The sequence below is a fragment of the Candoia aspera genome, chromosome 1, assembly GCF_035149785.1.
Source record: "Candoia aspera isolate rCanAsp1 chromosome 1, rCanAsp1.hap2, whole genome shotgun sequence".
Lineage (NCBI taxonomy): Eukaryota > Metazoa > Chordata > Lepidosauria > Squamata > Boidae > Candoia > Candoia aspera.
Window position 1 is genome coordinate 173,827,094 of NC_086153.1, and position 26,819 is coordinate 173,853,912.

Here is a 26,819-nt window from a genome sequence, read left to right on the forward strand (position 1 = left end):
GAATCTGTCCTGATTATTTACAACTAGAAATGGCAGCTTCCATAATACTGGATTGTCCTTCCCAGTCAGAAACACGTAAGTGCAACAGGCTTTAGCTCTTTCTAGTGACTAAAATTTTAACTGCATATGAAAATGGCTTTTCTTTCCAGTTTCTACGTAAGTGTAACACCCTAGCCTACATTTTGCACTTAAAGTGAAATCCTTAGGATTTTCTTCCAAAAAGCAAGAAATAGACATGGTATCTATTTGAAATCCATGTTAAGTAAATGTATACATCCTGGAGATTGTTTCCACAGTTGAAATACTTTTACATTTTCAGAATATTAAAGTTACAGAGCATAGGGAAAATCTTCTTCTAGGAAAACTTTTAGTATAACCCTGAAAATATTTTTGCTTATGAAAGTTTCTCAAGTAGTTACTAGTTGATTAGATAGAAAATGAAAGCAAATTAATGAACATCCTTAAATACTGCAGACTTTTAAAGATACCTTTAGATTATGACCCATCACCAGGGCTAGGGTCACAACCTCCCTTATGAATATGTGGCTAGATAGGGATGGAAAAGCCTGGTTGTATAGACAGAATCTTTCTTTCCAAATTCAAATTATAATTTGCTTTATGTAAGAGAAATGCACTATTTTAAAACTAGGAACTGGAAAACTGAGAGGCAAAAACATGGCTATCTTTCATTTCTATTACACAAATCTCTTCTCTGGAAACTGGTTCTAATGTTCTTGAAATACTACCTTGTTCCCATTTGTTCCCACTGTCTCCTGCTCTACAATTCCATATTTTCATCAAGTCTGGGTTTATCCAAAGGAGTTTCAAAAGGTTTTCCAAATCATATTTTCCCTCAGCCCTATTAGAATTCTTTTTTTCCCACATAACATTTTTTGGTTATTTTAGAAATAAGAAAGGATCATCAAAACATCCATCACAGCAGGACAAATTTTCTGACAGATTATTCTCAGTGAATGTTGTATCTTGAGGAATGAAATCCTTCCAGAGAGAAATCCTTCTCTCAGCACAAACTAGAATCCCTGAGATCATCACATCCTAAGTGGCATAACATGGAGCATGTATCTTTTGTTACTGAAGCTTCTATTTAGGATAAGGATAAGTGGGGGGGGAGGGGGAGAGAGAGTGCACTTCCACTAAGGCTTGCTTTTTGTTATAAAATGGCATAGTGCCGGGAGATCCTTAAAACATTGTTGTATCAGTTTCTAGCACTAGTTCCGTGGGTCTTCTGGTCCTTTCCTGTCACCATTTATGAACTACTGATCGGTTTTACATAATTTTAATGAATTTCTAGCACTTAACTTTAGCTTTACGCCTCTTGAGATTTTCATATTTTTGCAATCTAACATTCCATTCTTTTGTCAAGACTGACTAAAAATTACATAAATTGAATGCACTGTAATTCTATATATGCAGTACATCTATCAGAATCAATTTCTGTATAATGGTAAATACAGAATTTCATGCCATTCAGAAAAAAACCACTATCAGTAGATTATATTCTAACAGCCATTATTCCCCACACACCCCAATTTATGGATTTGTGGTGGAATTAAATGGATTCTAAAATCTTAGATGATAAGAATGGGCATGAAAATATATTAATAAAATTCTAAATCATTCGAGTTTCCAAATGATGCCTGCTTTAAAAATGTAAACTGCTACTCAGTCATATTGGAGTATTTACACTCGATTTATTGAATGATATAATATTTTTATTATTGTACATTTAGGATCCTATAGTGGGTTCAAAGAGGGTTTTTTTTGCATTCAAAATATTTAGAACAATAGTCACGCAGCAGTTATAAAAGCATATTATGCAAAGTTAATCTCTTAATCTCTATTAAACAAGTAACATGGATATTTACAAATATATATTAATATTCGGTCACTTTTCTTTTGTAAGATTAATAATCAATAATCTAAGGCTTTAATTTAATTCCTATATAGATTTACATAGTAACAAATCCAACCATATGCAATAGGACTTCTGTACGCAGAGTACTGTGCTACAAATGACCTCTGAAAGTCTCCAAGAATATTGGATTACTTCCATATAGTATGTAATTTTAATAAAGGGTTTTAGCCATTGAAATGTAAGAATTTAATCTTTATGATTATATAAACACATACAAACATTTCAAAAGTTAGGCATTTTGTTAGACTGAGAGGTAAAAGTATTATTGGGATTAGTTATAACAAAATATATTTCCAGTATTTTAGGAAAAAAAATTCATGTCAGTGATTTTTGTGAAGTACCTCATGAACCATACAGGTAAAAACTTATATACTGAGAAATACAATATACATAATTATTTAATATTCTTCAAATGCTTTATTGCAAATGTTCCTATTAACAGTATAATTATATGGTAGAAAAAGGAACTGAAATCACACAAACCCTTTGGTCCACTTGGTTTCTCGGAGTCATCTTTCCTCCTAGGATCAAACATGCTACAATCTGTACCTGCCCAAGTAGTGTTACAAATGCAGGTGGCTTCATTACTGCACACCTAAAAGAAATGTTGGCATGTATTAGCATATAATAAAAATAGTGTCTTGGAGAAGACTAAGTAGAATAAGGGCTTCCATTTGGAGAATAATATACTGATGTGTTTGGATAGCCACATGCCGTCAGAGGTACAAAGAGATCTCAGCATCACAGGTGAACCTGACATGCCTAGGTGTTCCTTCAGAAGTACTCACACCTGTATGTGGTTTCCCAGTTAGCACAGAAATACATGACAATGAGCTGTTAATGACTTACAAGTAAAAACGCTTGGTTTCCATTCTAGAACAAAGAAGAATCTAAATTTCTTTCTAAGGTAAAACATTCTGTCATATCAGAAAATGTAACATTTTGATGTGATTTTCAGTGAAGAGTTAACCCATTAACTGTTTACGGAATCATCTAAGAAACAAAAATAATTTAATATAACAATTTAAACTTGTATGCCACCCGACTCTCGATGGCTCACAACAATATCTCACAAATACTTGGACACAGGCTCAAGAACTAGGATGAATACTGATGTAACTAATGTTCCCACTTGCTCAATACTTTTAGATACTCCAGTGTGATTGTCAAAAAAGTGACCAGAATGGTTGCCATCCTGCAGCAGGGAATATTCTAGCTAGGAAAGGAAGAGGAGATGGTAGTACAGCAAGATCTCTTCAATTGCACCATTCACACACTACTAAGGAAATATAATTATCCTTTAGATTTGTCTGATAACAGTTTCAGCCAAGGGGCACAGTCTGCACCCCACAGAGGGGAGGGAGGTGAATCAGACCAGCTAAAAAGCTGAATTTCAACTGATGACAATCCCCTGCATCTTTCCTTAGAAGCATCCCAAACTGGGTGCTGCATGTAACTCTATTAATTATGGCTGTGTATAATATTTCTATTTTATGTCTTTCCAGAACAATGTTGTTCTGTGCAGGAGTAAATAGTAGTAGTAAATATTCCAGGAGTAAATAACAGAAGAAAAATCTCCAAGCATGGCTAAGTTAATGGAAGTTAAACACTGAGATGAAAGGGCAATTTTTTGTACATCTATCAGTCTTAGGAATTTATGCTTCCTGTCTTCATGTGTAGAGATACGCATATAGATTAGCAGTAAGAAAAACAATTTTCTATGAACTAGATATGTCACATATCCTGCTGACCTGGGACTTACCCCATGCCCCGAACAAACTTTTCCATTAGCATCAATAGGACAGCTGCTTATGTTCAAAGACTGAATAGATAGGCATCTTCGGTCCATACACATCATATTAGGACCACATGGAGTCCCATCTTCTACATATCCTAAATCTGTTTCATCATCTAAAAGTACATGTGCACAACTACAAGAAGAAGTTTTAAAATGTTACTAGCATAATTAAACTTCATCAGAATAAATAGATATAAAATATTCATAGCATGTATAACCTGAAAATCCAGTAAGCACCAGGCACTAAAATAATAGCATGATTTTTTCCACCTATTTATATTCATGGATGTTTGCTGTTCTGGACAATTCTGGGTGTCCGAATAAGAGACATATTAAAATTAAAGAACATTTGGCAACACTGAAATCAATAATGAAATTTCAAATTATCTCAATGAAGCAATAAAATAATTTTATACCTGTATTAAAGTACAACCTATTCAGATGCCAGTACAATGAAAAAAAACATAGAAATTAAAATCATCTAGAATTTATTAAATGTAGTTTTAACCTTATTTATTGAGAAACAACCTTTCCAAAAGTGCTTTATATTTTTATATAAATTTTATGTAAACTGAAAATCAGATTTTACACACCTGCAGTTCACTACAACACCTTGGTGAAAAAAAGAAGTTGGAATAATTTCTCCTTGAAGGTGACCGATTCGTGGAACCCCATCAAGATTTGCACAAAGCAATAATCCACAGAACACATCACTGTAAAACAAAGCCAAGATACATAATGAACTATTTTGTAGAATAGGAAGGGAAATACTTTTTTGACAAATTAGGAACTTGCCTCTAGGGAAAAATAAAATCCAGACTGCACTGTAGTCAATGTAGCAGAATTCCAAATGATTTTAATTCTTCTTTCATTCAAGAACTGAATTCTAAACTGTGTGAGAAATAGTCATGCTACCCATTAACTTCTAGAATGTAAGTTGTTCAAATGCTAAAAATGATCAAGCATTGTCATGATTTATGAAGATTACATTTAAGATTACATTTAAATACATTTATATAACTATAAATAAATAAATACCATAAATAAGCAAGGGCTTCAAACCATTCTCTGTTTCCCCCAGTTTCTATCATCCAGTATCCCATGTTATCTCCAAGGCTATTTGAGGGTCCCCAAACTTCAGGAGTACCTTCCACGGGAAGCAGAGGTGTCTATGGTGAAGTGGGAAATTCTGCTCCTGTATTTTTATGCCAAGCAAGTCAGTTTAAGAACAATAGAATCGAGCATTCTCAAACTTACTGTTTGTGGCAAGAAATCCATTTGTCTCCATCTTTTCCACAGTTTCCCTTCTGTGTACCTTCTGTGTTAAGCTTCTCATAACAGTGTTTATGAGACCCCGAAGCCTCTGTGGAAGAAAATAATGTAATTTCCATTAATATTCAAGACTGTGTTATTCACATTTGGTCCCAATGTTTAGTTACATCACAAATAATTCTACTAGAATTAGCTATGGACATACTGAACAGGGATGCTTAAAATGCTGTCTCTCTGTAAGATTACAATGCATTTTCTGTATTCTTCTAAATGATGTGATTTTTTTTTGCTTTTGTGTAATTTGTTTCTTTTCCTATTCTTTTTGTCTGTTTTTATTTTCAGTGTTTTATTGTCCACTGTACATTTAAATAAGATAAAAACCAAGACTCAGATATTATCAGTAATAATAAAGTAGTGTATGGCCTGATTTACCATTAAAAAAAAAGTGAATGTCTTTAACATTTTCCATGTGCATTCAACAGTTAATGCTTGTGTCTGGGATATAAGATTACGGACTCATATGTATAAAAAACTATATATTGACTACTAAGAACAAGGTGGCAGAAAAACGAAAAAAGGAAGGAGATATTTTCCTACTAAAATCAGGAAGTCTGGAAAATACTACTTTTTGTCAAGGACAAGAAATCCCAGTAAATGTATGTTTGCTATTATTTTTATTATTAGCAACTAAGAGGGGACTTCTTTGGGAGTATTATATGGGGGAGAAGAGATTTAATCCTCTGATTCTGCCAAAACTCTGATCTAGATCTGTGGAGGATTTGTAGCAGGGCAACATAGTTCTTCATTCAGATTGGCCCACCCCAGTTTTCAAACATGGTACAGCCAATATTGAGCTTCAGATCATTTCTAACATTATAAAAATAATTCATTTTCTTTTTTGTTAAGCATGGATAAACTTTACAAAATTCAGCTAAAACTCTGTTACATCAGTCTCCAGCAAACTTGATTTGGGGAGGGGAAGACAGTCCCTCTTCACCAAGAGGATCAATGTAATTTGACCCTTGATTTCTGGGGGAAGGGCCTGTTCCCCAAAATGCTGGAACAGCCAGAGACATAAATGCTTTTCAAAAAATACATTTAAAAAGTTAATGCTTTTTAAACATCAACATAGGGTAGGGAGAATTAGTATTAGGACTGTACATATAAATTCCAAATCAAAGCATTTTAAAGGCCTACAAAAATTATTTTTATACAGCATTATCTTTTAATTCACTCACAGTACAGTCCTAAAGTGAAAAGCTGATAGAACATTCTAAGAAATATTTATTAATAAATCAACTTACTATTCCCCCAGATGTATCTGCACTGATTATCCCTCGTCTTACACTCTCCATTGTAGCAACGTCCCTAAATAGAAACAAATTGTAGTCAGAATTGTACCATTCCTCTTTCTCCATAAAAAGCCAGACATTGCCATGAGTTTTGCCCTTTTTACTAGCAAGGAGCAAACATTTTCTCTGTTAATATTGCTTGGCTTTGCTTTCAAGATAGCTAGGATGCTCAAAATCATTTTCTTTTCACCAGACTAATAAAATATTATTTATTTATTTTATTTATATTTCAAATTTCCATCACCGCCCATCTCCCCCGAAAAGGGGACTCTGGGTGGTTTAAAATCAAAGTTAAAACACATAAATTACAATATAAATACTCTATAAAATAAAATAAATATACAGTAGAAAATATAAAATCCAGCAGCGTAGATCTTGTTTGTTGGGGAGAGATCTATAATAGCCACCCCCAAGATGAACTGGTGCCCCTCCCACCCCAAGCAAGGCGGCAGAACCACGTTTTTAGGTTCTTACAGAAGTCAGGGAGCGAATGGGCCTGTCTCACCTCCGGGGGCAGAATATTCCAGAGGGCGGGTGCCACTGCAGAGAAGGCCCGCCTCCTGGACCCCGCCAGGTGGAATTCCTTTACCGGTGGGGTTCGTAGCATGGCCTCTCTGCCTGACCAGGTGGGGTGGGTCAATGTTATGGGGTTGAGGCGGTCCCTCAGGTAACCTGGCCCCATGCTATGTAGGGCTTTAAAGGTCATAACCAACACCTTGAATTGGACCAGGAAGCAAACTGGTACCCAGTGCAGCTCGTGCAGCAGTAGTGTCACATGTGCCGACCTTGGGGCACCAATAACTGCACGTGCGGCCACATTCTGGACCAGTTGAAGCTTCTGGATTGCAATAGTCTATGTGGGAGATGACCAGGGCATGAGTGACTGTTCGGAGGGCCTCTTGATCCAGGAAAGGGCGTAACTGGCACACAACACGAAGCTGCGCAAAGGCCCTTCTGGCCACGACTGCCACCTGCTTGTCAAGCAGGAGTCGTGAGTCCAGGAGGACCCCCAGATTACGCACCAGGTCTGAATGGGGCAGTGCAACCCCATCCAGAACTAAAGATGATAACTTCCCGATACAGAGGAACCATCAACCCACAGCCACTCTGTCTTACCAGGGTTCAGTTGAAGCCTGTTGTTCCCCATCCAGACCCCCACAACTCCCAGGCACTTGGAGAGGGCAGCTACAGCATCACTTACCTCACCTGGGGTGGAGATATATAACTGAGTATCATTGGCATATTGATGATACCTCATCCTGTGGTGACAGATGATCTCGTCCAGTGGTTTCATGTAGATGTTGAATAGGAGAGGAGAGAAAACCGAACCCTGAGGCACCCCACAATGGAGGGGTCAAGGGGCAGATCTCTCCTCTCCTATCACCATTGATTGGGACTGGCCCTGGAGGAAGGAGGTGAACCAGCGTAAAACTACACCACCCACCCCCAAGTCCCTGAGCCACCCCAAAAGGATACCATGGTCGATGGTATCGAAAGCCGCTGAGAGGTCAAGAAGAGCCAGGGTGGATGCACTCCCTCCATCCCCCTCTCACCAGAGATCATCCATAAGTGTGACCAATGCAGTCTCTGTCCCATATCCTGGCCTGAAACCTGACTGAGAGGGGTCCAGATAATCCATTTCCTCCAGAATCCTCTGGAGCTGCAACGCAACCACTTTCTCAACAACCTTTCCCAAAAAGGGAAGGTGGGAGACAGGGCAAAAATTGCCCAGTATAGTAGGGTCCAAGGATGACTTTTTGAGGAGGGGGTGTACCAGTGCCTCCTTGAAACTCCCCCTCCCTCAAGGATGTATTAACCATCACCTGGACCCAACCACAAGTCACCTCCCGGGCCAATTTTACCAGCCAGGAGGGTCAAGGGTCAAGATGGCATGTGGTTGCATTTGCAGTCCGGAGGATCCTGTCCACTTCCTCAGGCTCAACAGGATCAAACTGTTCCCAGATAACATGGTAAGTACGTCCCCTCGGCATCTCCCCAGACTGTGCCTCACACTTAAAGTCCAACTTAGAACGAATCTGAGCAATTTTATCCTGCAGATGCTCAGAAAACTCCTCCGCACGGCCCTGTAAATGGATCACCAAATCCCCCTTACCCAAGAGGGATCGGGTAATCCTAAACAGGGCTGCCAGGCGGCATTCTGCAGATGCAATAAGAGCGGAGAAATATTGGCATTTCACCGCTCTTACCGCCACAAGGTAGGCCTTAATGGCAGCTCTAGCTTGTGTTTGGTCAGATTCGCTCCTTGTCTTTCTCCAGCAGCACTCTAGACATCTCTTAATCCTCTTCAGAACCGGTAACTCCTCCGTAAACCACGGGGAATGCCGGGTTGGATGAGGCAAGAGAGGTCGCACAGGGGCGATCATGTCCAAGGCCTCCGCCGCCTCCCTATTCCAGGCTGTGGCTAGGGTCTCCGCTGGACCGTGCAGTAGATCCTCAGGTATAACCCCCAGTTCCCTCTGAAACCCTACCGGGTCCATCAGTCGCCGGGGGCGGACCAATCGAATGGGTCCTGCCTCCCTGCAGAGTGGGGCAGCACCAGAGAATCTCAAGGCCACCAGGGCATGATCTGACCATGACAATGGGGACAGATCCAACTCTCCCCTTAGATCACATTGCCACTGCTCTGACAAGAAAACCAAGTCCGGGGTGAGGCCACTGTCTCGAGTCGGGTCCCGAATAATCTAGGACAGGCCCATGGCTGCCATGGTGGCCATGAACTCCTGTGCCGCCTCGGAGGCACGTCCCAGGGATGGCAGGTTGAAGTCCCCCAGAACCATAAGCCTGGGGTACTCCACCGCCAGCCCCGAGATGGCCTCAAGCAGCTCAGGCAGGGAGGTTGCCACACAGCAGGGAGGCTGGCACAGCAGCAACACTCCCAACTGTTCTTGGGCACCCAACTTGAAGAACAGGGTCTCACAACCGGCCACTTGTGGAGCAGGGCCCCCAAAGGCCACCAGAGACTCTTGGATCACAACTGCTACCCCTCCTCCCCTGCCCCGGCATCTCGGCTGGTGCCACACCTGAAACCTGGCTGGGCACATTTCTGTATTCTGTAAATATATAAAGTCATAAATACATCAATATAACTTTATGTATATAACGTTATATTTTGCTTCCATGAGATAGGAGATTTGAGAGTTTCCTCTTTCGTAAAGAAGAATCTGTGAACAAAAAGCACCTAGGCTGCTTTTTAAACTTAAGCCTGAATCTATAGATACTAAGTTGCAAAGCTGAATTTGAAAGAAGATAAAGTTGTGGAATAGTGTTCCAAGTACAATGAAGTAAACTCAGAAGATATCAAATAGAGCTTAGAATGTAATCCTGGTAACTACTGAGAAGAAATAATGCATGCAGTGTCCAGTGAATCTTATATTGGGTAGAATAATTAGACAAGGAAACGACGTCATGAAATTTGCATAACTGTTTACTTACTGTTTAAGTAAAGGAAGTGTTTTAGCCAAGTAACAGCTAAAACAGCGTAAGTCATCAAAACAAAAAAGGAAATAACATCCAAAGAATAGTACTGCCCATCAAGCAAGGAAGGGGGAAAAGCCTGGAAAAGGTTTTAACAACTGAAGCAGGATCTATGCTGAAGCCTTTCTGACAGTGGTACACAACGATGGCAGCAACCAACAGGCCTTAACTGTATTCATAAGCTGAGCATGGGGCATACACCTCATAGCTGCGGAAGAGGAAGGAGGTGCTAGAAAGACCACATTTTGGGTGACTGATAGCACTGCAGGTTAAGGCTCCAGCTGCTGCATATTCTTTTCCCCCTCTTTTTAACCAAAATTTCTTCTTGTGAAAAACGCACAAGTCTGAACAATGACTTAGTCTTGCACAACTGATACAGTTTGAAAAAATCCCTTCCTTAACCGCCATCCAGCCTGCTCACACAACCCACGTGTACATCCCGGAGGTGAAACTGAGAGTATTGCAACTTCCCAAAATAATGCTACCTGATGCTTTCAATACACTTATAGGCCAAGCTCATGCAGGCTTGGTTTTAACCTACCTGATTTGAATCACAAGCAAATCCATCTTGTTTATGAAGATTTGGTGGGCACTGAAAGGCAAAATGTTCCTTTACTTTAAAAAGCTTGTAATTATCCCTTAGAAGTTACTTGTGCTTTTTGTTCTCATAGGGTTTTCCTGGGTGGCAGTCATCTAGGGATATGCGTAGACAGTTATCTAAAATGCGGATGATACTCAACTATAGCTCATTTTTCTATCAAATGCAGGCAAGGTGCAGATATTCTGAACTGAGCCTGGTCATCGTAATGCCTTCCCAGTTCTGAAGTCCTGTAGTAGGATGTTTATCACCAAGCAGTGTTAAACCTTTCTGCAATGGACAATACAAGGACAGATTCATAACCTGACAGTTCATTGATCTGAAAGTGCTCACGTGGGTATCATTAAATACCCGTTGCTACCATTATTTTTTAATCAGTTTTAGACGGTGTATCAGCTATAGACATATCTTGGAGACAGCTTGGCTTTGGTGACTGCCTCCTGTTAAGGCTAGTATGACTACTTTACGTAGGTCTTCCTTTAGAACTGTCCCAGGAACTGCTGTTGTTCTAAAATAGAGCTGTAAATTACTAATTGGAACTGGATATTTTGATCAAATTATTCCAGTGTTCCAAAGATGAACTGCCAGTTTAGGACTTCGGCATAAATACTTACCTGGAGCTTACTTAAGATCACCTTGGAGGTCTTTTCTGCAGGCCTTTGCCAATTGTAATTAAATAGGTAGCTACTAGCAATTATCCCTCTTGCAGATGTCACTCTATGGTGGACCCGATTTAAAAAGGCACCTGCTGGTATTCTTTGATCACCTTTTCAGTCCTATTGAATAATTAGGCATTTTATTTGAGATCTCAGGACTTTGTCTTATGTTTTATTTTGTTAGAAACAGTATTTAATTAAGCCACATTTTACTCCTGATACATTTTAATCATATTTTATTCCCCATTTTTAAACCATCCAGACAGCATATCTGAGTGATGAATGGTCATGTAAAAATTATAGATAAATATGTAGACAGGTAAGTATATAATGGCTCCTGTATTTTAGCTGATTACTTAATTTGATTAAATTCCTTGAAGAGATGTCCATTTTAAAAATTCTTAATTATGTTGAATGTATCATAAGTAAAACCGCAAATATAATGTCAAAATAAACTCTTATCTTTCACTGTAAAGGGAAAACTTCTTATAAAACATTGCCTGATGTGATACATGTGTGAATCTCTGAAAGATCACCAAAGCATCCCTTTCTCCATAGAATAATGGTGTTTATTCAAAGAGAAATGTATGCATATTAAATAGAAGAATACTCTAATTGTCTTAAAGCTTTCTTGAATAGTGAGCTCATTATATATATATACACACTGAAATCAACAATTTGAGCGAAAGCCCTTTGCTCAGATCTCAAATTGCTCTTCCACAAATGGAAGGATTCTTTCTAGTCATGAAAAGCCCGCACAGGTGGAAATGGAGGCAGTACCAATTCTTGCGTATTCTTGCTTCCTTCTGCAACCCTTATTGCCGCAACTTTCTGGAGCCAATTTTTTTTGGTGGGGGGAAGAAAAGAGAAGAGGGAAAAACTCCCCCTTCTGCACTTGGAATTTCCTTATGAGAATTGTTCCTTGCCCAGGAATTTGTAATCCCAAGCATTAAAGGTAGTATGTGGATCCTAAACCTAAATCTGAATTTGGGAATATGTACATCAGTACAGCCTAAGTTTTAGGCATAGAGTGTTAGTTTTTCTCCACCTCCCTCTCAAAATCATAGTCTGGTCCTAGTTGAAATAAGTTTAGTACTGTTATGCAAGAGAAAGGGAAAGAGATCACCACCTGACAAATCAATATGGAACATATTCAAAATACATTATGTCATTACCTGGCCAGAGTCACCAGTACAGATTTCTGTAATATCACACTCATTAACTGCATAGCGACATTCAAAGCCTCGTGGAAAAAACTGGAAGTCAAAGGATTTTCAGTTAAAAAACAGCTTAATAACAACTTTAAAAACCAAGCATTTAAGGCTTGTCTTTAAAATGTTAGCCCTTAATTAGATGAAAAAAAATGAATGTAGAAGTATTATTTTTATCCACTAGTAGGAAAGCAGCTGGGGGAGTGATATGATTTTCAGTGGACACAGTTAAGTGGTGGCACCTCTGCCCGGGCATCTCTTGATCCTAATAGTAGCCTCTGGTTTTTATTTTTATCTTACAGAATTACATTACAAGTTTTCTAATTCTACACAGTAAAGATGCAGTTAAAATAACTTACAAGGCAGGTTTCATTACAACATGGACCATCACTGCAATGAGCTCCATTAGAAAGGGAACATTTTTTACAGCATTCTGCATGGCAATCCTAAAGAAAACACATGGTGATACATACTAGTGATAAAAGTTAAAGGAAAGAATCCAGTGATTCACTTCTGCTGACAGAACTTTATGTGCCAAACTAAGAAGGTGTGATTCCTTTCCCTAGCATCTTACAGTGCACAGCACACTCTTAAGCGCTGGAAGATCCTCCAGAACAAACTTTGAGATTGCACCAGTGGCTACAGTGGAAAAAGAACATAGAAAGTACTGGTCCACAGACAGATTTCTGCATTTGCAAAATACGATTCCGTGTGCACGTGTGTGTGTATATACACACATACATACAAACACACTCTTGCAAAATCAATGACATGTTGCCTAGTTATGATTTATTCATTTATTAGATTTGTACCTTGCCACAATGTAACAGACCCTCAGAGGCTGAAACTGATAGTATTCCTGTACTGAATAATCTCATACTATACAACAATCTAGAATAAGATATGTTATGTGTCAAATGTATCACAGAATGTGGAACCAAAATAATTAGTATAATAAATAATATTTAAAATACTGATTATTTACTTAAGGCTCAGAATCCCCCTGGCCCAGACTGCAAGAGTATTTTGTTATCAGTTGGGTCAGGCCACTTGGTTAAAATATTTACATACATAACTCAAGTGAAGGATCAGAAATATAGCTCTGATTAATTAGAAAAGAAACACAAAGCAAGTAAGGAAGAATGAAAATTAGAATTAAAATTCCACTTAGCCTTACACCGAGCAAAACAGAAATGTATGCCCTATGAAGATGAACAAAACATGAACCTTATGAGTAATTATCTACTTTTAAGCTTTCATTTTAAGAATGAAAATACTACCGGACTTCTAGTGGGGACTTGGCAGACTGAACAGCTGTGCCTGAGGGCTCAGCAGGCAGAACTGACAACACGGCAGTTTTTTCGGGCACGGCAGTTTTTTCACTCCTGAAGCCCTGGAGTGTTTTTTCGGAAAAAGGAAAACACCTGGAATCACCTCATCTGTCCTCCGGACGGCTGCTTGCAGCCAGAAGATAGCTAACAACGTTTGCATTCGACTGGTAGGAGCTAGCTGGGAGGCTGGGGCATCACCATTTCCAAGCCACGCTGCAGCTTTAAAGGGACACTAAGACCGGCCACCCCATTTCTAAATCACCCAATTTATATTTCTTTTAAGTATGCGTACCCTAAGAGAGGCTTTCTACAGCAAGGAGAGGTGGGCTCTCTTGGTGTTTATCGTTATTTTTGGGATTAATTGTTTAAAAAAAATCTTTTAAAGTTTTGGACTTTGTTTTCCCTCCAAATATTAAGGATTATTGAGAGTAAATAATGGTCTCCCTGTTATTATTTTTGTACTAGATTTGACGATATTAGCATTTTCCTACACGTTGAATCAGCTGTTTTGAACTTTCAGTTTTCTGCTTCTACTTTCCCTGGGGAACTGTCTGCGTATCTCACTTTCATTGTGTAGACACATTCCAGAATTCTTTCATATCTTTGACTTTCACTGGTTAAGCTCCTAAGGGGTGCCATAATCTACTGCTTGAGACATGGAGGATTTTAAACAGACTTCCTCTGACTTCCAATAAAATTTTAAACAGATTTTTTCTGATTCCTGCCAAGTTTTTATGCAAGGCATTCAGGACATTGTGGATATGTGTTTTAAAATGTGTCATCTGGTTGGGGATGTCATTGTCCTGATTACCAGGAAACACACTGAGGCGAGGACTTGGTCTCTAATATTTATTAGTAGTACTTAACAAGAATCCTAACAAACTGAGGAAGCGTGGGAAAACCCAGCCATATAAACCCCAAAGGTTAAGGCGGTCCCGATCTGTGTCTCTTTGAATGGCTGAACAGTTCCTCAGTGCTACGCATGCGCTTGACAGTCTGGGTGAGAGCCCCCTGCTCGCCATCCTTACTCATGACAGTCATGGATGAAACAGGAATTTAAGTGACAGAAACATCTCTTCTAAGAGTGAGACCAGGATTTCTGTTGAAATGCTGGATGAAGATCGAATAGTCGAGTTGGAGAAATTTAAGGGAGAGAGTGAGTTGCAAGCCACAAATGAAATTGATCTTCTAGTGGAATGCCATGGAAAAGAAGGGGTTATTATGTATGGGAGGTCTCCTGAAGAGAAGTCAGAGTTTTTAAAGGGGGCAGTTGGGCTGTTTGTTTGTTTGTTAAGAAAAAGGCTCTGTGCACATTGTGGGGATATGTAAATGCTCTGGTTTATTTTGAAGTGGGATAAGGGTTGAAGAATGTTCATCTGGTTTGCTTTTAGGGTTTGGCTGATTTCATTTATCTTTAACAATTTGGATTAAGATTATTCAGGTATAATAAAAAGAATAATAAATGTCTATTTGGATGGTTTAGGGATTAATATGATTAAGATTATTAAAATTGTTGTATTATCAAGTACAATGGCAGACAATTTATATGTTTTTTAGTTTGATATTTAATATAGTAGACAGAAATGTATAGAATAGTAGTAGGAAGGAAATAATTAAATAAATGCTATCTTTGGTGGGGAGTTGATTAGGAGATTTATATAAATTTTTCTTTTTTCTTTTTCTTTTAATTTAAGGGGAGGGAGTAACCGTATTTAGTGATTTTTACAATGTGCCAATAGAATGATTTATAGAAATAATGTGATTTTAGTTTATAGAGTAAGGGATTGATTATGGAAATCTTTGTATATCCCTTGTTGTTAAAAGTCAGAAGTCACCTCTTTTTGTAATTTTGAAAAAAAAATTCTCTTGTGATTCCACACTAAATGTTTTCTTTTTTTCTTTGTAGTTTTTTGTTTTTTTGTAGCTTTTATCTTTGCTTGAAACTTAATAAAATTCTTTAAAAAAATTAAAATACTACCGTTTGGACACCACAGTCACAGTCTTCACCTGGTTCCACATATCCATTTCCACATTCAGTGGCATCAAACAACTGAAAGAAACAAACACATTTTTTTAAAAAATGTTACAATCTAACCATCATTAAAAGATTCAGGTACATATTTAAATACTGAATGCTTATGTGCTACTATTCTGAAGCAAATGATTAAGAATGCACATCAGATTTCTGTTAGAGATTTATTTTTCCCAAGAGCAATTTATTAGAGAGCAAAACTTCAGAGGAACTACACCGTTGACTTGGGTCTTGTTCCTCTCAATATATTTATCTGGCTCTTCAATCTTCTGTTCTTTGGCTGGATTGGCCATCCAACTGTTTACTCAGTTGTGGAGTAAACAACCACAACTAAGTAAAGATTGTATGTGTGATTTAAGATAGTAATATCTATGTCTGTTAGGAACTTTGCCCACTTGCCTCTGTAATGCTTTTCCTTACTAGTTCATCTAATTTACTGAAAAAATAGCACTGACATCCAATTTGAATAGCCATTCTTTTCTCTTTCTCTTTCCTGCTGGTCACCAAAGCCAGCATGTGGTGAAAACAGGAATGCCTCTAAAAGCTTAAAGAAGCTGCTGAAATAGGAAGTTGTTAGTTTAAGCAGTTTCTCAAAGATAAGGCTGTCACTAGAGCCTCTTAAAGGAGCAAAAATATGAACTCCACTGAGAAGCATGTTCAGTGTATGCTCTGGAATCCATTGCAAAGATATCCTGTGCTTCTGGGGAAAAGCATAATTCCTGGAAACCCTCTTACTTCCTTGCATATAATTCATTATTGGCCAATGTGCTAGCATTGTCCATCCTAGGCTTGTGGAGCAAATACAAAATTCAAGGATAAGTTAATTAATAGGTACTGATCCTAGAAGCTAGCTAAAGTAACACATATGAGGAGACTGTATGCAGTCTGTTAGGCTTCCATGGAGGGAAACTCTGCCCCAGAGACAGGTAAAAAAGAATTTGCCCTCAGCACATAATTCTACATGGTATAAAGTTAAACATGACCTCTTTCTACAAATTTCAGTGCATACTTACCATTTATGTTCAGGTCTTAACAGATTCAAAATATGTAAGGAAAAGATAAATATAGCAAGGGCAGAAGTTTAGATGTTCTTTCAGTCAGTACTATACCTCCTTTGGCAGAAGTAACAGTTTTCAAATGTTTCCTATAGCCAGGAATTCTATTCTCGCTTTTGTAATTTTTTCTTACTTTTCCTTGCAGAATTCTTCTAGCTCAGAAACATTCTTAGGGGACTCCTGGCATCCACAGTTTTTGAGAACTCTCCACAGATATTCAATAATATTCAACTCTGGGGAATATGAAGTCCTTTCCAAAACCTTTATCTTTCTTTTCTGTAAATACTACATGGTTGATTAGAGGTGTATGTTGGATCTTTGTCTTGCTTAAATATCACACTTCTTTTTCAGCTTCACTTTCTTCACTGAATGTGGGACATTTGTTTCTAGATATGTTGATATTTAGTTGAATCCATTCTTCCTTCATATAGGAAAACCTCTTAGCTGGCTACCAAAAGAGATTTACAAAGTACTAATTGAAAGGTGTCCAAACTTCTGCATCTGCCATTTTTGCAGAAAGATGCCATGTTTAACTTTGTACTATGAAAAGTATATAGCTAAGTAAGCTGTGTTTACTTAGAGATTTGTTGGAACACACAATTTGACCAGCTGTATCTAAACATTTGTATAGAACATTTATATCTAAACATTGACTAGCAAGCTAAATATATTCGTTTATACTGCCACTGTAATCTTGCAGACGGTTGTCCTAACATCACATACAAAGCCATTTGTTTTAATCATGGTTATATCAATAAGCTACAATAAGCCATAAAATACACAAATGTGTAAGAAGAGAAGTCACAATTTGATGTTCCATTAAACATTAAGAGACCTCATCAAAAACCTCATTCATATATTCAGTAACTAGGTTTACACATGACACAGAGATCCAAAGTAATTTGTTTTTGAGTTGCCAATCTATGTTGTATAAATCCAACCACTATGATTTATGGTAAATTATGGTATATGTATATTTTATTCACAAATGTCTCATTCTGTCTCATTTACATATGAGGCTGAAATTGGGGAAGGATCAGATTTTTTTACAACAGCTAAATGTCCATTATCAGAACAGATTTGGAAAAAATGTTTTATAGTAATGAATGAGAAATGTTTTATCTTCACTTCTAGCAGTAATTTAAAAATGCATATATTTATTTTATGTTCTAATGAATGCAAATCTATTAAGCGCCTCTATTTTAGTTCTTCATTTCACTAAGCAAGGTGATACTTTACTATTACCCTATTTTGCTCAAATCTGTAAAATGAGGGAATAATCTTACACTGCTAGTTAAGAATAGAAGAAGTTGTTGAAAACAAAGGAATGGACAAGAGATACAAAAGATTGTTGAAAAACTAGCAAGTCTTTGAAGTATAGGCTGGAGATTTGTAGGATGTTAGATAGCCATTTTTCTGGTGAATGTAATTCTTTTTTGAAACATTGAACAAGACTTCTCTCTTTCTTCTTTTCTGTCTAACTACCTCTTCCTCTCTCCCCCTTATTTTTTTCCCTTCCTGATGTAGGTACCCTTTCTCCTCATCTGAACAACAGCAACTATTTCCCTTCTCCTCCTCCTCCTCCTTTTTCTTCTTCCTCCCCCTCCCCCTCCTCCTCTTGTTTGTGAGAGAGAGGGATTTTTTTTTTAATCGTATGGCACAGCAGTTCACTGTTCATGCTGCTTTTTCTTGCTGGGCAATCCTTGTGAGGTCCAGCAAATGTGTCCAGCAGATGTGTAGACTATTTAGAGAGAGGGAATGGTTTGTTTGACAGACACTGTGATTAATATATATGCAGGTGGGAATCAATTAATTTTATAAATATTTTTCAGACAATCAGTAATCATTAATTTACTTTTTTGTTCTAACTCTGCCCTTCTTGGGAGTGGCATGCTTGCAATGTTTTCTTTTTCTGTCTATTCTTCCTTCTGGAATGGCGTAATAGTAACTCTAAAGGTAACTGAAAGATTTACATTACTGATTCTTAGTATCTTTCATCCTTACCCATAACTTACCTAATCTACCTACTTGTTATAAGACAGAACCAGAGATGGTTTACTGATTTTAATTTAGATTACAAAAACTCTGGTACTACAACTAAAGAAGCAGGACTGGTTCAGTCTTACATCTGTTGCAAAGTGAAATTTCCCTGATAAGTATAGGACTGGAATATGTACTATATAAGGCCAACAGGGCAATATTCTTACTCTGTCCCACTTATTATTACTTGCACTTATGAAAGACTGTGAATTTGGCTGAATTAAGAGACAGCTGACATTAGGCTGAGATTTTAATCATCCTTCTCATGACCGTTCTTTCTGGCTAGGATTATTAAAAGGTTGAATTCAATAAAACCTAACAGTAGTTCAAAGGCTATACCAGCAGGCCTACTTGGAATTCTGAGGACTTTATAGTTCCCACAGGGAAATACTTGCCCATTCATAAAATGAACAGTATAACATATTCAATCATAAAACAGAAAGTAAGCTTAGAGTTTGGACAGCAGCCAAGAGACAGCAACCTATTTCTCATCCTTAGGTTAAAGGGTGATATTAATATGTTACTCTTACATTCATATATAACATTAAGATAGCTTTTTTTTAAAACTAGAGCTTTTTGAACAAGCTACAGTGTCCATATTATACATAAACCTAATTTTGGTTTACACATCATACACACCAAAATCACAAACCACATAATGGTCTTACTCAGTGTTAATACATCTGTCAATCATAGATAAATATCAGTTTTCATTGTATTCTACCATCATAATTGAAGCAGGTCACATGGATTCAAATTCCCACTCAATCATGGGCCTTACTGGATAACTTTGGGCCAGTCACTATAACTTAAATCAGCGTGTTGTTGTGAGGCCAAAATCCTGGGGTGGAGAAGAAGCCACATATGCCACTTGAAGGTCCTGGACTAAGTTGGAATTCAAATGAAAATCATTATTTATTGTTCTTTTTTTCTTATTATGCTAAATCTAAGTGTAAGGCAGAGCAGGGGTGGTAGTGTACAAGAAGAGATGACATTTTTCCTCCTTCTTTCCTCCATTTCCTTCCCAGTCTTTTATCCACTCAAAATGTACGATCGCTCAGTTTGCTACCTTCACCAAAGGACTATAAGGAATGCACCTTTGTAGGTCTGTTGAAAAGACAAGAACCTCCCCCTCGGAGTAAAAAATCTCGGTATTCCGCAATGCTGCACCTTGAGAATTTTCTGGGGTGGTAGACACTGAAAGAAAACAACAGCAAAATATTACAGAAATGCTTCATAGCACAGCCATAAAGAAATACCTAGGTTTTTTTAAAGCAAATAGATCAGTACAGTAGTATACTTTTGCAGCAGATATAAATAGTTCAGTTCAAGTTTGCTTAATACAGTTTTTCATATTTTACACAGATTTTTGGTAGTATTTTGTTTCAGGGAAAGATGGGCACTATGTTTAGTCACACTGGGTCAAACATCTCATTTGCTATCTGAAAGGACACTTTTTTGACCAAACAGAGGTATTTGTAATCTTTACTTAGTTTTTTTGGCACTAGTTAAAATTACTTATATCTATTCTCTATTTGGAACTGCCTCTGAAGATATTTCAGAAACACTATTTTGTATAGAATTAAGCCATCATGAAGTTTGTAGAACCAGCAGAGCAATCATATTTTACCCATTCAATATCACTTTATTTGGTTCTCAGTTTGTTTCAAGGATCAATTTACAATGCTACTTGTGATGGTCAATCTCCTATCTGGAAAGACCAGATTAGTGTCACCAGAAATAACAGTTTTTAATAGTGATTCATATCTATGAATTTTCTCCTCCAAGAATTTAAATTGGCCTCAGCTATTTTAAATAAAACTCTTTCACTCTTTAAAAAAAGTCACAGAAAATTGATTTGAATTTTTAATAGTAGTCTTACCTTGTTTTTTTTCTGTATTTGCTATGTTTTAGTGTAATTGCTTTTATCTATTGCTGAACCTCCCCTTTTCAGGAAATAAAATGGTTTATTTTAGAATTCTAATTATTATTTATTTTGCATTATGTTTATACAAATCAGAATATAGAAATACCTAAGTGAATATTTAGAAATTTTCATCAAGCAACATTAAGTCAATATTCAATTGACAATAAATTCACTTGACCTTGTACAGTGTGGTTAATAACACAATTACAGAGACAAATGGTAGCATAAGGCATCTGTCCTTGCAATTATGCCACTACTATAAGCATATGAGAAAAACAAGTTATGTGATCTAACACTATTTCTAGTTTGAACTTGCTTTTTTACCTTTAAAATTGGAAAAAGAAGAAAAAATTATTTGCAAAAAAAAAAAATTCAGATACATAGATTATTACCTGTACAGGTAAAAAAAAACCTGTTGTAATAGAGATACCTTTTCTCTCTTTGGTAACAGAAAACAGTAGGTTGAGCAATAAATGTTTCTTCCCATGGACCACGTTTTTTTTCAATTTGGTCAGAGCAAAATTTAAACAATAATTGAATTGTATAAAGAATTGATTAACACTACAAACCCTGTTTCCTCCATGATGCATCCACCCCAGGATTCTGTACAGTCACATCCTTCTTAAATAATATAAAAGAGAGAGAGAGAGAATGAAATTAGTTTACAATATGCACAACAAAATAACATACAACATAAAGAGAACAAATACAGTAAGTATTTTCACTCCCCAGATGTCTGAATTTTGAGTATCACATCTGATAACCATAAAGGAATTCCACATTTACCTGAAAGGAAAACTGCACTGGAGTTAAAACAATCTCTCCCACAAGAAAAATCAAGACAGATAAAAAGTGAAAACAAAAATTTTCCTATAAATATGTATATATGTATACATGCATGGCTGATTGAGTGATTATGTACCATCAAGTTATTTTCGATTCCTAGCGACCACATAGATAGATTTTCTCTATGAGTATACAAGCATGACCAGAAACGGATTCAAAAATTGGGTAGGACTAGAAAAGAGAAACTAAATTAAGATCCTTGCAGTACTGTTTCCCTCCCCCCACCCCTTCTCTTTCCAACAAGAAAGAGGTTGGTAGACATTTTCTGAAAGCACAAGAAAATCTATGCATCCTAATTCTGCAGTTAGTCCCATTAGGTTCATTGGATGCTACTCCCAGGTAACACAGAACTTCCAGTCCTGTGCAGTCTAGCTTCATTCTCCTCTCATCCAACTCCATGTGCAGGGGTTGAATGTTTGGAATGGAGACTTCTCTAACCCCACCAAGGAGGGCCCTGATTTTCTTGAGCCCTCATTATCCTCCAAGAACAAATCAAATCAAATCAAATCAAATCAAATCAAATCAAATCAAATCAAATCTGTATTACAGTCATAGACCAACATAGCCTCTGAGAACAAAGGAGATTCTCTATGGCAGGCACTCACTCTCTACATTCAGAGAGAACAAAGAGTAGGGATAATACTAGCATGCTCATCCTTGTTATTCTTGAAGCAGTTGGCTTCTTCCTCAATCCTGCCTCTGTTTCCACCCATTTTTCATTATTTACATCTCTCACTCATTCACTCATGTCAGCATCTTCCTCTCAGTAAATTTAAGATGATATACACACCAATCCACAGGAAATTATTTGGTGGGAGAAAACAATCTTCTTCCTTTCATGTAAATACAGTATCTAAGATTAGCAAAGGAGAAGCCAGCACAATTATAATTACTACATCAAACTGCAAATTTATCATTATATGTTTTGATAAAAAATCTATTTTTAAAGTTTGTAAAGAAACATGATTTAAACTTAACAATAATTAAAGCTGGTCTGAGGATATTTTAAAACTATTTCCTTTGTTTTTTTTGGAAATAGCCTACCTAGGAATCAAGAACAAGACTGTATATCCCCAGGTCCCACATGGCCTGGAAAATACAGGAATCGGGATCCTAGATCCTGTGCAGAAGTTACAATTTTATGACAGTAAGGAAAATGAGGCCCTCTGCCTGCACTCAAAGGCCAAATGAAGATGGTACCATTAAATCAGTAACTCTGCTAAAAAATATGTACCAGTTTTCAATTTTGTTTGCTAGCAAACTATGAGCAGCCAATTCACATTTAACCCAGTTTGAGCAAAATAATGAATTATGATCTACTGAGAATTGCTGAAAAGAAAACAGGGAAGTTGAAGGAGAAATGTGAGAATATTATCCTGAAGTTAATTTATAGCTGAGCTTCTTTCATCCTCTTCTCAAAACTCAGTGTTTTAACTATAGAGCCACATTTTACATTGTGCCACATTGCCAGATGATACTTAGATTACCCTGTCCATAACCATTTGTAGATTTTCTCATTTACAAACCATAGAAATATAAGTAGATTTTGCTACTACAGAAGGGTAAAAAGTTGAACAGGCTAGTCCTTAGTATTTCTATCAGCACGGCTGCCTTCAATTGTATGTTTATGTGATGGCAATATCAGGTTTTGTGAAGCATTGCTAAAATAATGTTTGCACATCTTTGAATAATGTTGATTCACAAAAAATTCAAGATGAGCCTAAAAATCAACAACTATTTTATACAACATTTGTAAGCTATACTTCAGAAAAACAATACTGTACATTGTATAGATTTTTTTTAATGTGCCTTTGAGTCAGTGTCGACTCCTGGTGACTGCCTGGACAAGTCCCTACAGTTTTCTTGGCAAGGTTTTCTGGAAGTGGTTTGCCCTTGCCTGCTTCCTAGAGCTGAGAGAGGGAGAGGGAGAGGGAGAGGGAGAGGGAGAGGGAGAGGGAGAGGGAGACTGGCCCAAGGTCACCCAGCTGGCTTTATGCCTCAAGCGGGACTAGAACTCACAGTCCCCTGGTTTCTAGCCTGATGCCTTAACCACTATATCAAAGTGGCTCTTATAATATATCCACCTATTTATAACTAATTAATGATATATTAGAAAGCTATAACTTCTACATTTTAAAATCTCTGGTTTATTCACCTGGATTATATTTTTTATTCTTTATTCATATACTCTTTTGTATTCGTTTACATATTTTCTTCAAAGTGTCTAATGAAAAAAAGATGATTCATTCAGTGTTAGAACTCTGTAGCACTTTGGATTCGATCTCAAATACATACTCTGGAGCATGTGGAAAAGCGAACATGGGACCATAGCATCTAAAAGCAGCTGTGTCTTCTCTCTGGATCATGTATCTGCCCCTTCCAGGTATCATGCAATGCCAGGAAAGAGCACAGCTGCTTTAAAGTGTCACAAACAGCACCCAAAACCTCCAAAACACATTTTGAAAAGTGAATTTGAGGCCTACAGAGTCTTAATTTGCAGTATTTACAGAACTTTTTAATATGAATTCTTGATTGAATATGTTGTGCAAATGAAATTCTGCTTATGTAAAGCACAACACTCCCCACACCAATTTTTGCTGATTTCCTACACACCTTGCTACACCTTTGCCACACTCCAGCCTTTCCCTATCCTTTCTTGACAAATGAGCAGAGAAATCCAGTTGCTTGAACAGACTTAAAAGATTCTCAGACAACAAAATAGTTAGCCCTATTTAGAGAATGTAAAACTAAGCAAACATTTGATTTAATACCAGAAGACTAAGCACATACTCGGTTTTCTGGATGCTGGCTCCCACTGTATTCCTAGATTCTGAGCCAAACTTTGGGACAGTTCTTGTGCTATTGCCCAGGAAAGCCCATACTGTTAGAAAAAGATATAAATATAGATTAAAATAGGGTGAAAAAAAGAGAGGTAATGCAGATTATTACAAGTTTAATATAAAGCTTCCATCATAAAAGTTTGTATATATATATTTTTATCTTGTTTTGTTTTTACTTTATTTTTAACGTGTTTCTGTTTGCAATTCTGGTCAGTGACGATAATAAAAATTCTATTCTTTTGTATATAATTTAACTTAGATCCTAAAATTTCTATGGAAATAACTTACTAATTTGAATGGAGTTTACTTCTAAGTACATGCAACATTGTTTCTGTTAGTATACAACAAATGCATGTTTTTCCTGAATTTCAGCAGTCAGAAATGAACCTCTCGAGAAGAAAGTGAGAAGTGAAAAGAAATACAATTAATTTGGAGAATGGTCATTATCCAACTCCCAGAATTGTCCTTCCCACTACTGCCATTAGAAATACGCTTTCTCTGTGAAACAAATTCACTATCTGAAGGACAAAACGAGCAGGTGATGCATAAACTCATGACTGAAAACAAAGTGATCCGAGAAATAACAGAAGAGAAAGAAAAGAAAAGCAGGCCAACAAAGAACAGTCTAGCCAAGAAAAAGCGTATTACATTTATTTATTTATCAATCAATCAATCAATCAGTCAATCAATCAATCAATCAATCAATCAATCAATCAATCAATCAATCAGATGTATATCTGCACCAGTTGTATAGCCTCTCAATGGTTTACAGTCATTATGAATGAAAACGAATGCCACCAATATGAAAACATCCATGACAGGATTAAAATAAAACAGATAAAACCGTAACATATATGAAATCCAACCAATCCTGGGTGTTCTGCCACTCAGATTGCTCTCTCGGAAATCCCTTCTCTTGTACCACAGTCAGGCTTTTTAAAAAGCCTCTACTGGGTTAGGGTTATTTTGGTACAACATGGGGTGCAGTCTTTAAGGAGGGCTTTCCCTATTCACGACAGAAGAGTTAACCCTCCTAATTCCATGGCCATTAAATTTTGCAATCTCCTCTAACAGAACCAATAACAGAGATTAACAGCCAATAACCAATAACACTTGCTACAACTGCAAGCAGAAAAGAACTAACTTTGATCAGCAGATGAATGAAGATAAGACTGCCTCTAAATATGTAAAAACATTCTTTGTAATGCTACTGAGTAACGTAATTGTGACATATCTCCCATAGACTTTGCTCAGGCTTCTGACTAAATGTCTGCCTTCAATCAAGCACCCTGGGAGAACAGGGCAAATGAATTTTAATTAATTATATTTCAAACATAAGATCTTTCAAAATACCTACAAAAAGCATTTCCAAGTTTTGAAGACACTATGAGGCATCTTTTAGAATGTCCCAATCCCCACAAAATTTGTCTGCCCTCTCAAACAGCATCTCCCCAGAGGTTTGCACAGCCCCTACCCTGGCCTCATTTGAACATTAAAACCTGGCTCTTCTCCCAAGCCTTGGGATAGGTTGGGGGATATGAAAAAGTAGTTTGTGGATAGGGTGTCAGTTTTACTCTTTCCAGATGCTTCAATATGTTCTTTTCATTGTTGCTAATTTTACATTTAATATTGTATGCCACCCAGAGTCTCTATATAGGTAGTCCTCAGATTATGACTGCAATTGGGATCGGGATTGCTGTTGCTAAGCGATGCAGCCGTAAGTGCAATGTCACATGACCACATTGCTTAGCGACAACGATCCTGGCAGTCCTGGTTGCCGTTATAACCCTAAAATGCACAGATTGTTAAGAGGGAAGTCCCAGGTAAGGAATGTGAGGGTGCCATGGGGGGTGCTGTGGGGGGTGGAGGCCCTGTGAGATCCCAATCAGGCCATGCATGAGTGTAGGGGAAGCCGGGTACGACGCTGCACAAGTGCAGGAAGGCCAGGGGGACTTACCAGAGCGACTTGTGACCTTCCCTTCTGGCTTTCCCATTGACCGGGCTTGTGAGAAGCTGGCAGGGAAGGCTGCAAATGGTGATCACATGACTGTGAGGCGCTGCAACAGTTGTGAGTGTGAGCTGGTTGCCAAGCACCTGAATTGTGATCACGTGGTAGTGGGGGTGGTGAGATAGCCAGAACTTTGAGGACCAATCATAAGTACCACTTGTTCAGGGCCATCGCAAATTCAAATGGTTGCTCAATAAGTGGTCAGTAATCAAAGACTACCTGTATAGTCATGTGGCTTTATAAATTTGATAAATAAATAAATTTCTCCAAAGCAGAAATATTACCTCATTTACTCCAACACCTCTAGCCACCGAACAAATTCCTCCAAAATAGCTCAGGCTACTTCTTTTATAATGAAATGTCACATTCCTTTAGAACAAGACAGATAGACAAATCAATATTAAGATCATTATCTTAAAATG

At 37.5% G+C, this 26,819-nt stretch overlaps 1 protein-coding gene across 3 annotated transcripts in view; it reads right to left on the reverse strand.

Moving 5' to 3' along the window:
• The window catches only part of ADAM23 (ADAM metallopeptidase domain 23), an 86,172-nt gene that overhangs the window by 14,817 nt on the left and 44,536 nt on the right, over positions 1 to 26,819 (reverse strand). For 2 of the 3 annotated variants that reach the window (XM_063317948.1, XM_063317946.1), the window contains exons 12-24: positions 26,682 to 26,766; positions 24,340 to 24,430; positions 21,273 to 21,324; positions 19,874 to 19,973; positions 15,628 to 15,699; positions 12,678 to 12,764; positions 12,283 to 12,363; positions 10,395 to 10,445; positions 6,311 to 6,374; positions 4,992 to 5,097; positions 4,328 to 4,447; positions 3,699 to 3,867; positions 2,420 to 2,531 (exon numbers count right to left, since the gene is read on the reverse strand). In XM_063317948.1, the coding sequence (XP_063174018.1) occupies positions 2,420 to 2,531; positions 3,699 to 3,867; positions 4,328 to 4,447; positions 4,992 to 5,097; positions 6,311 to 6,374; positions 10,395 to 10,445; positions 12,283 to 12,363; positions 12,678 to 12,764; positions 15,628 to 15,699; positions 19,874 to 19,973; positions 21,273 to 21,324; positions 24,340 to 24,430; positions 26,682 to 26,766 (1,190 nt within the window). The remainder of the gene's footprint in view (positions 1 to 2,419; positions 2,532 to 3,698; positions 3,868 to 4,327; positions 4,448 to 4,991; positions 5,098 to 6,310; positions 6,375 to 10,394; positions 10,446 to 12,282; positions 12,364 to 12,677; positions 12,765 to 15,627; positions 15,700 to 19,873; positions 19,974 to 21,272; positions 21,325 to 24,339; positions 24,431 to 26,681; positions 26,767 to 26,819) is intronic. The other variant, XM_063317947.1, reaches the window with a different exon arrangement.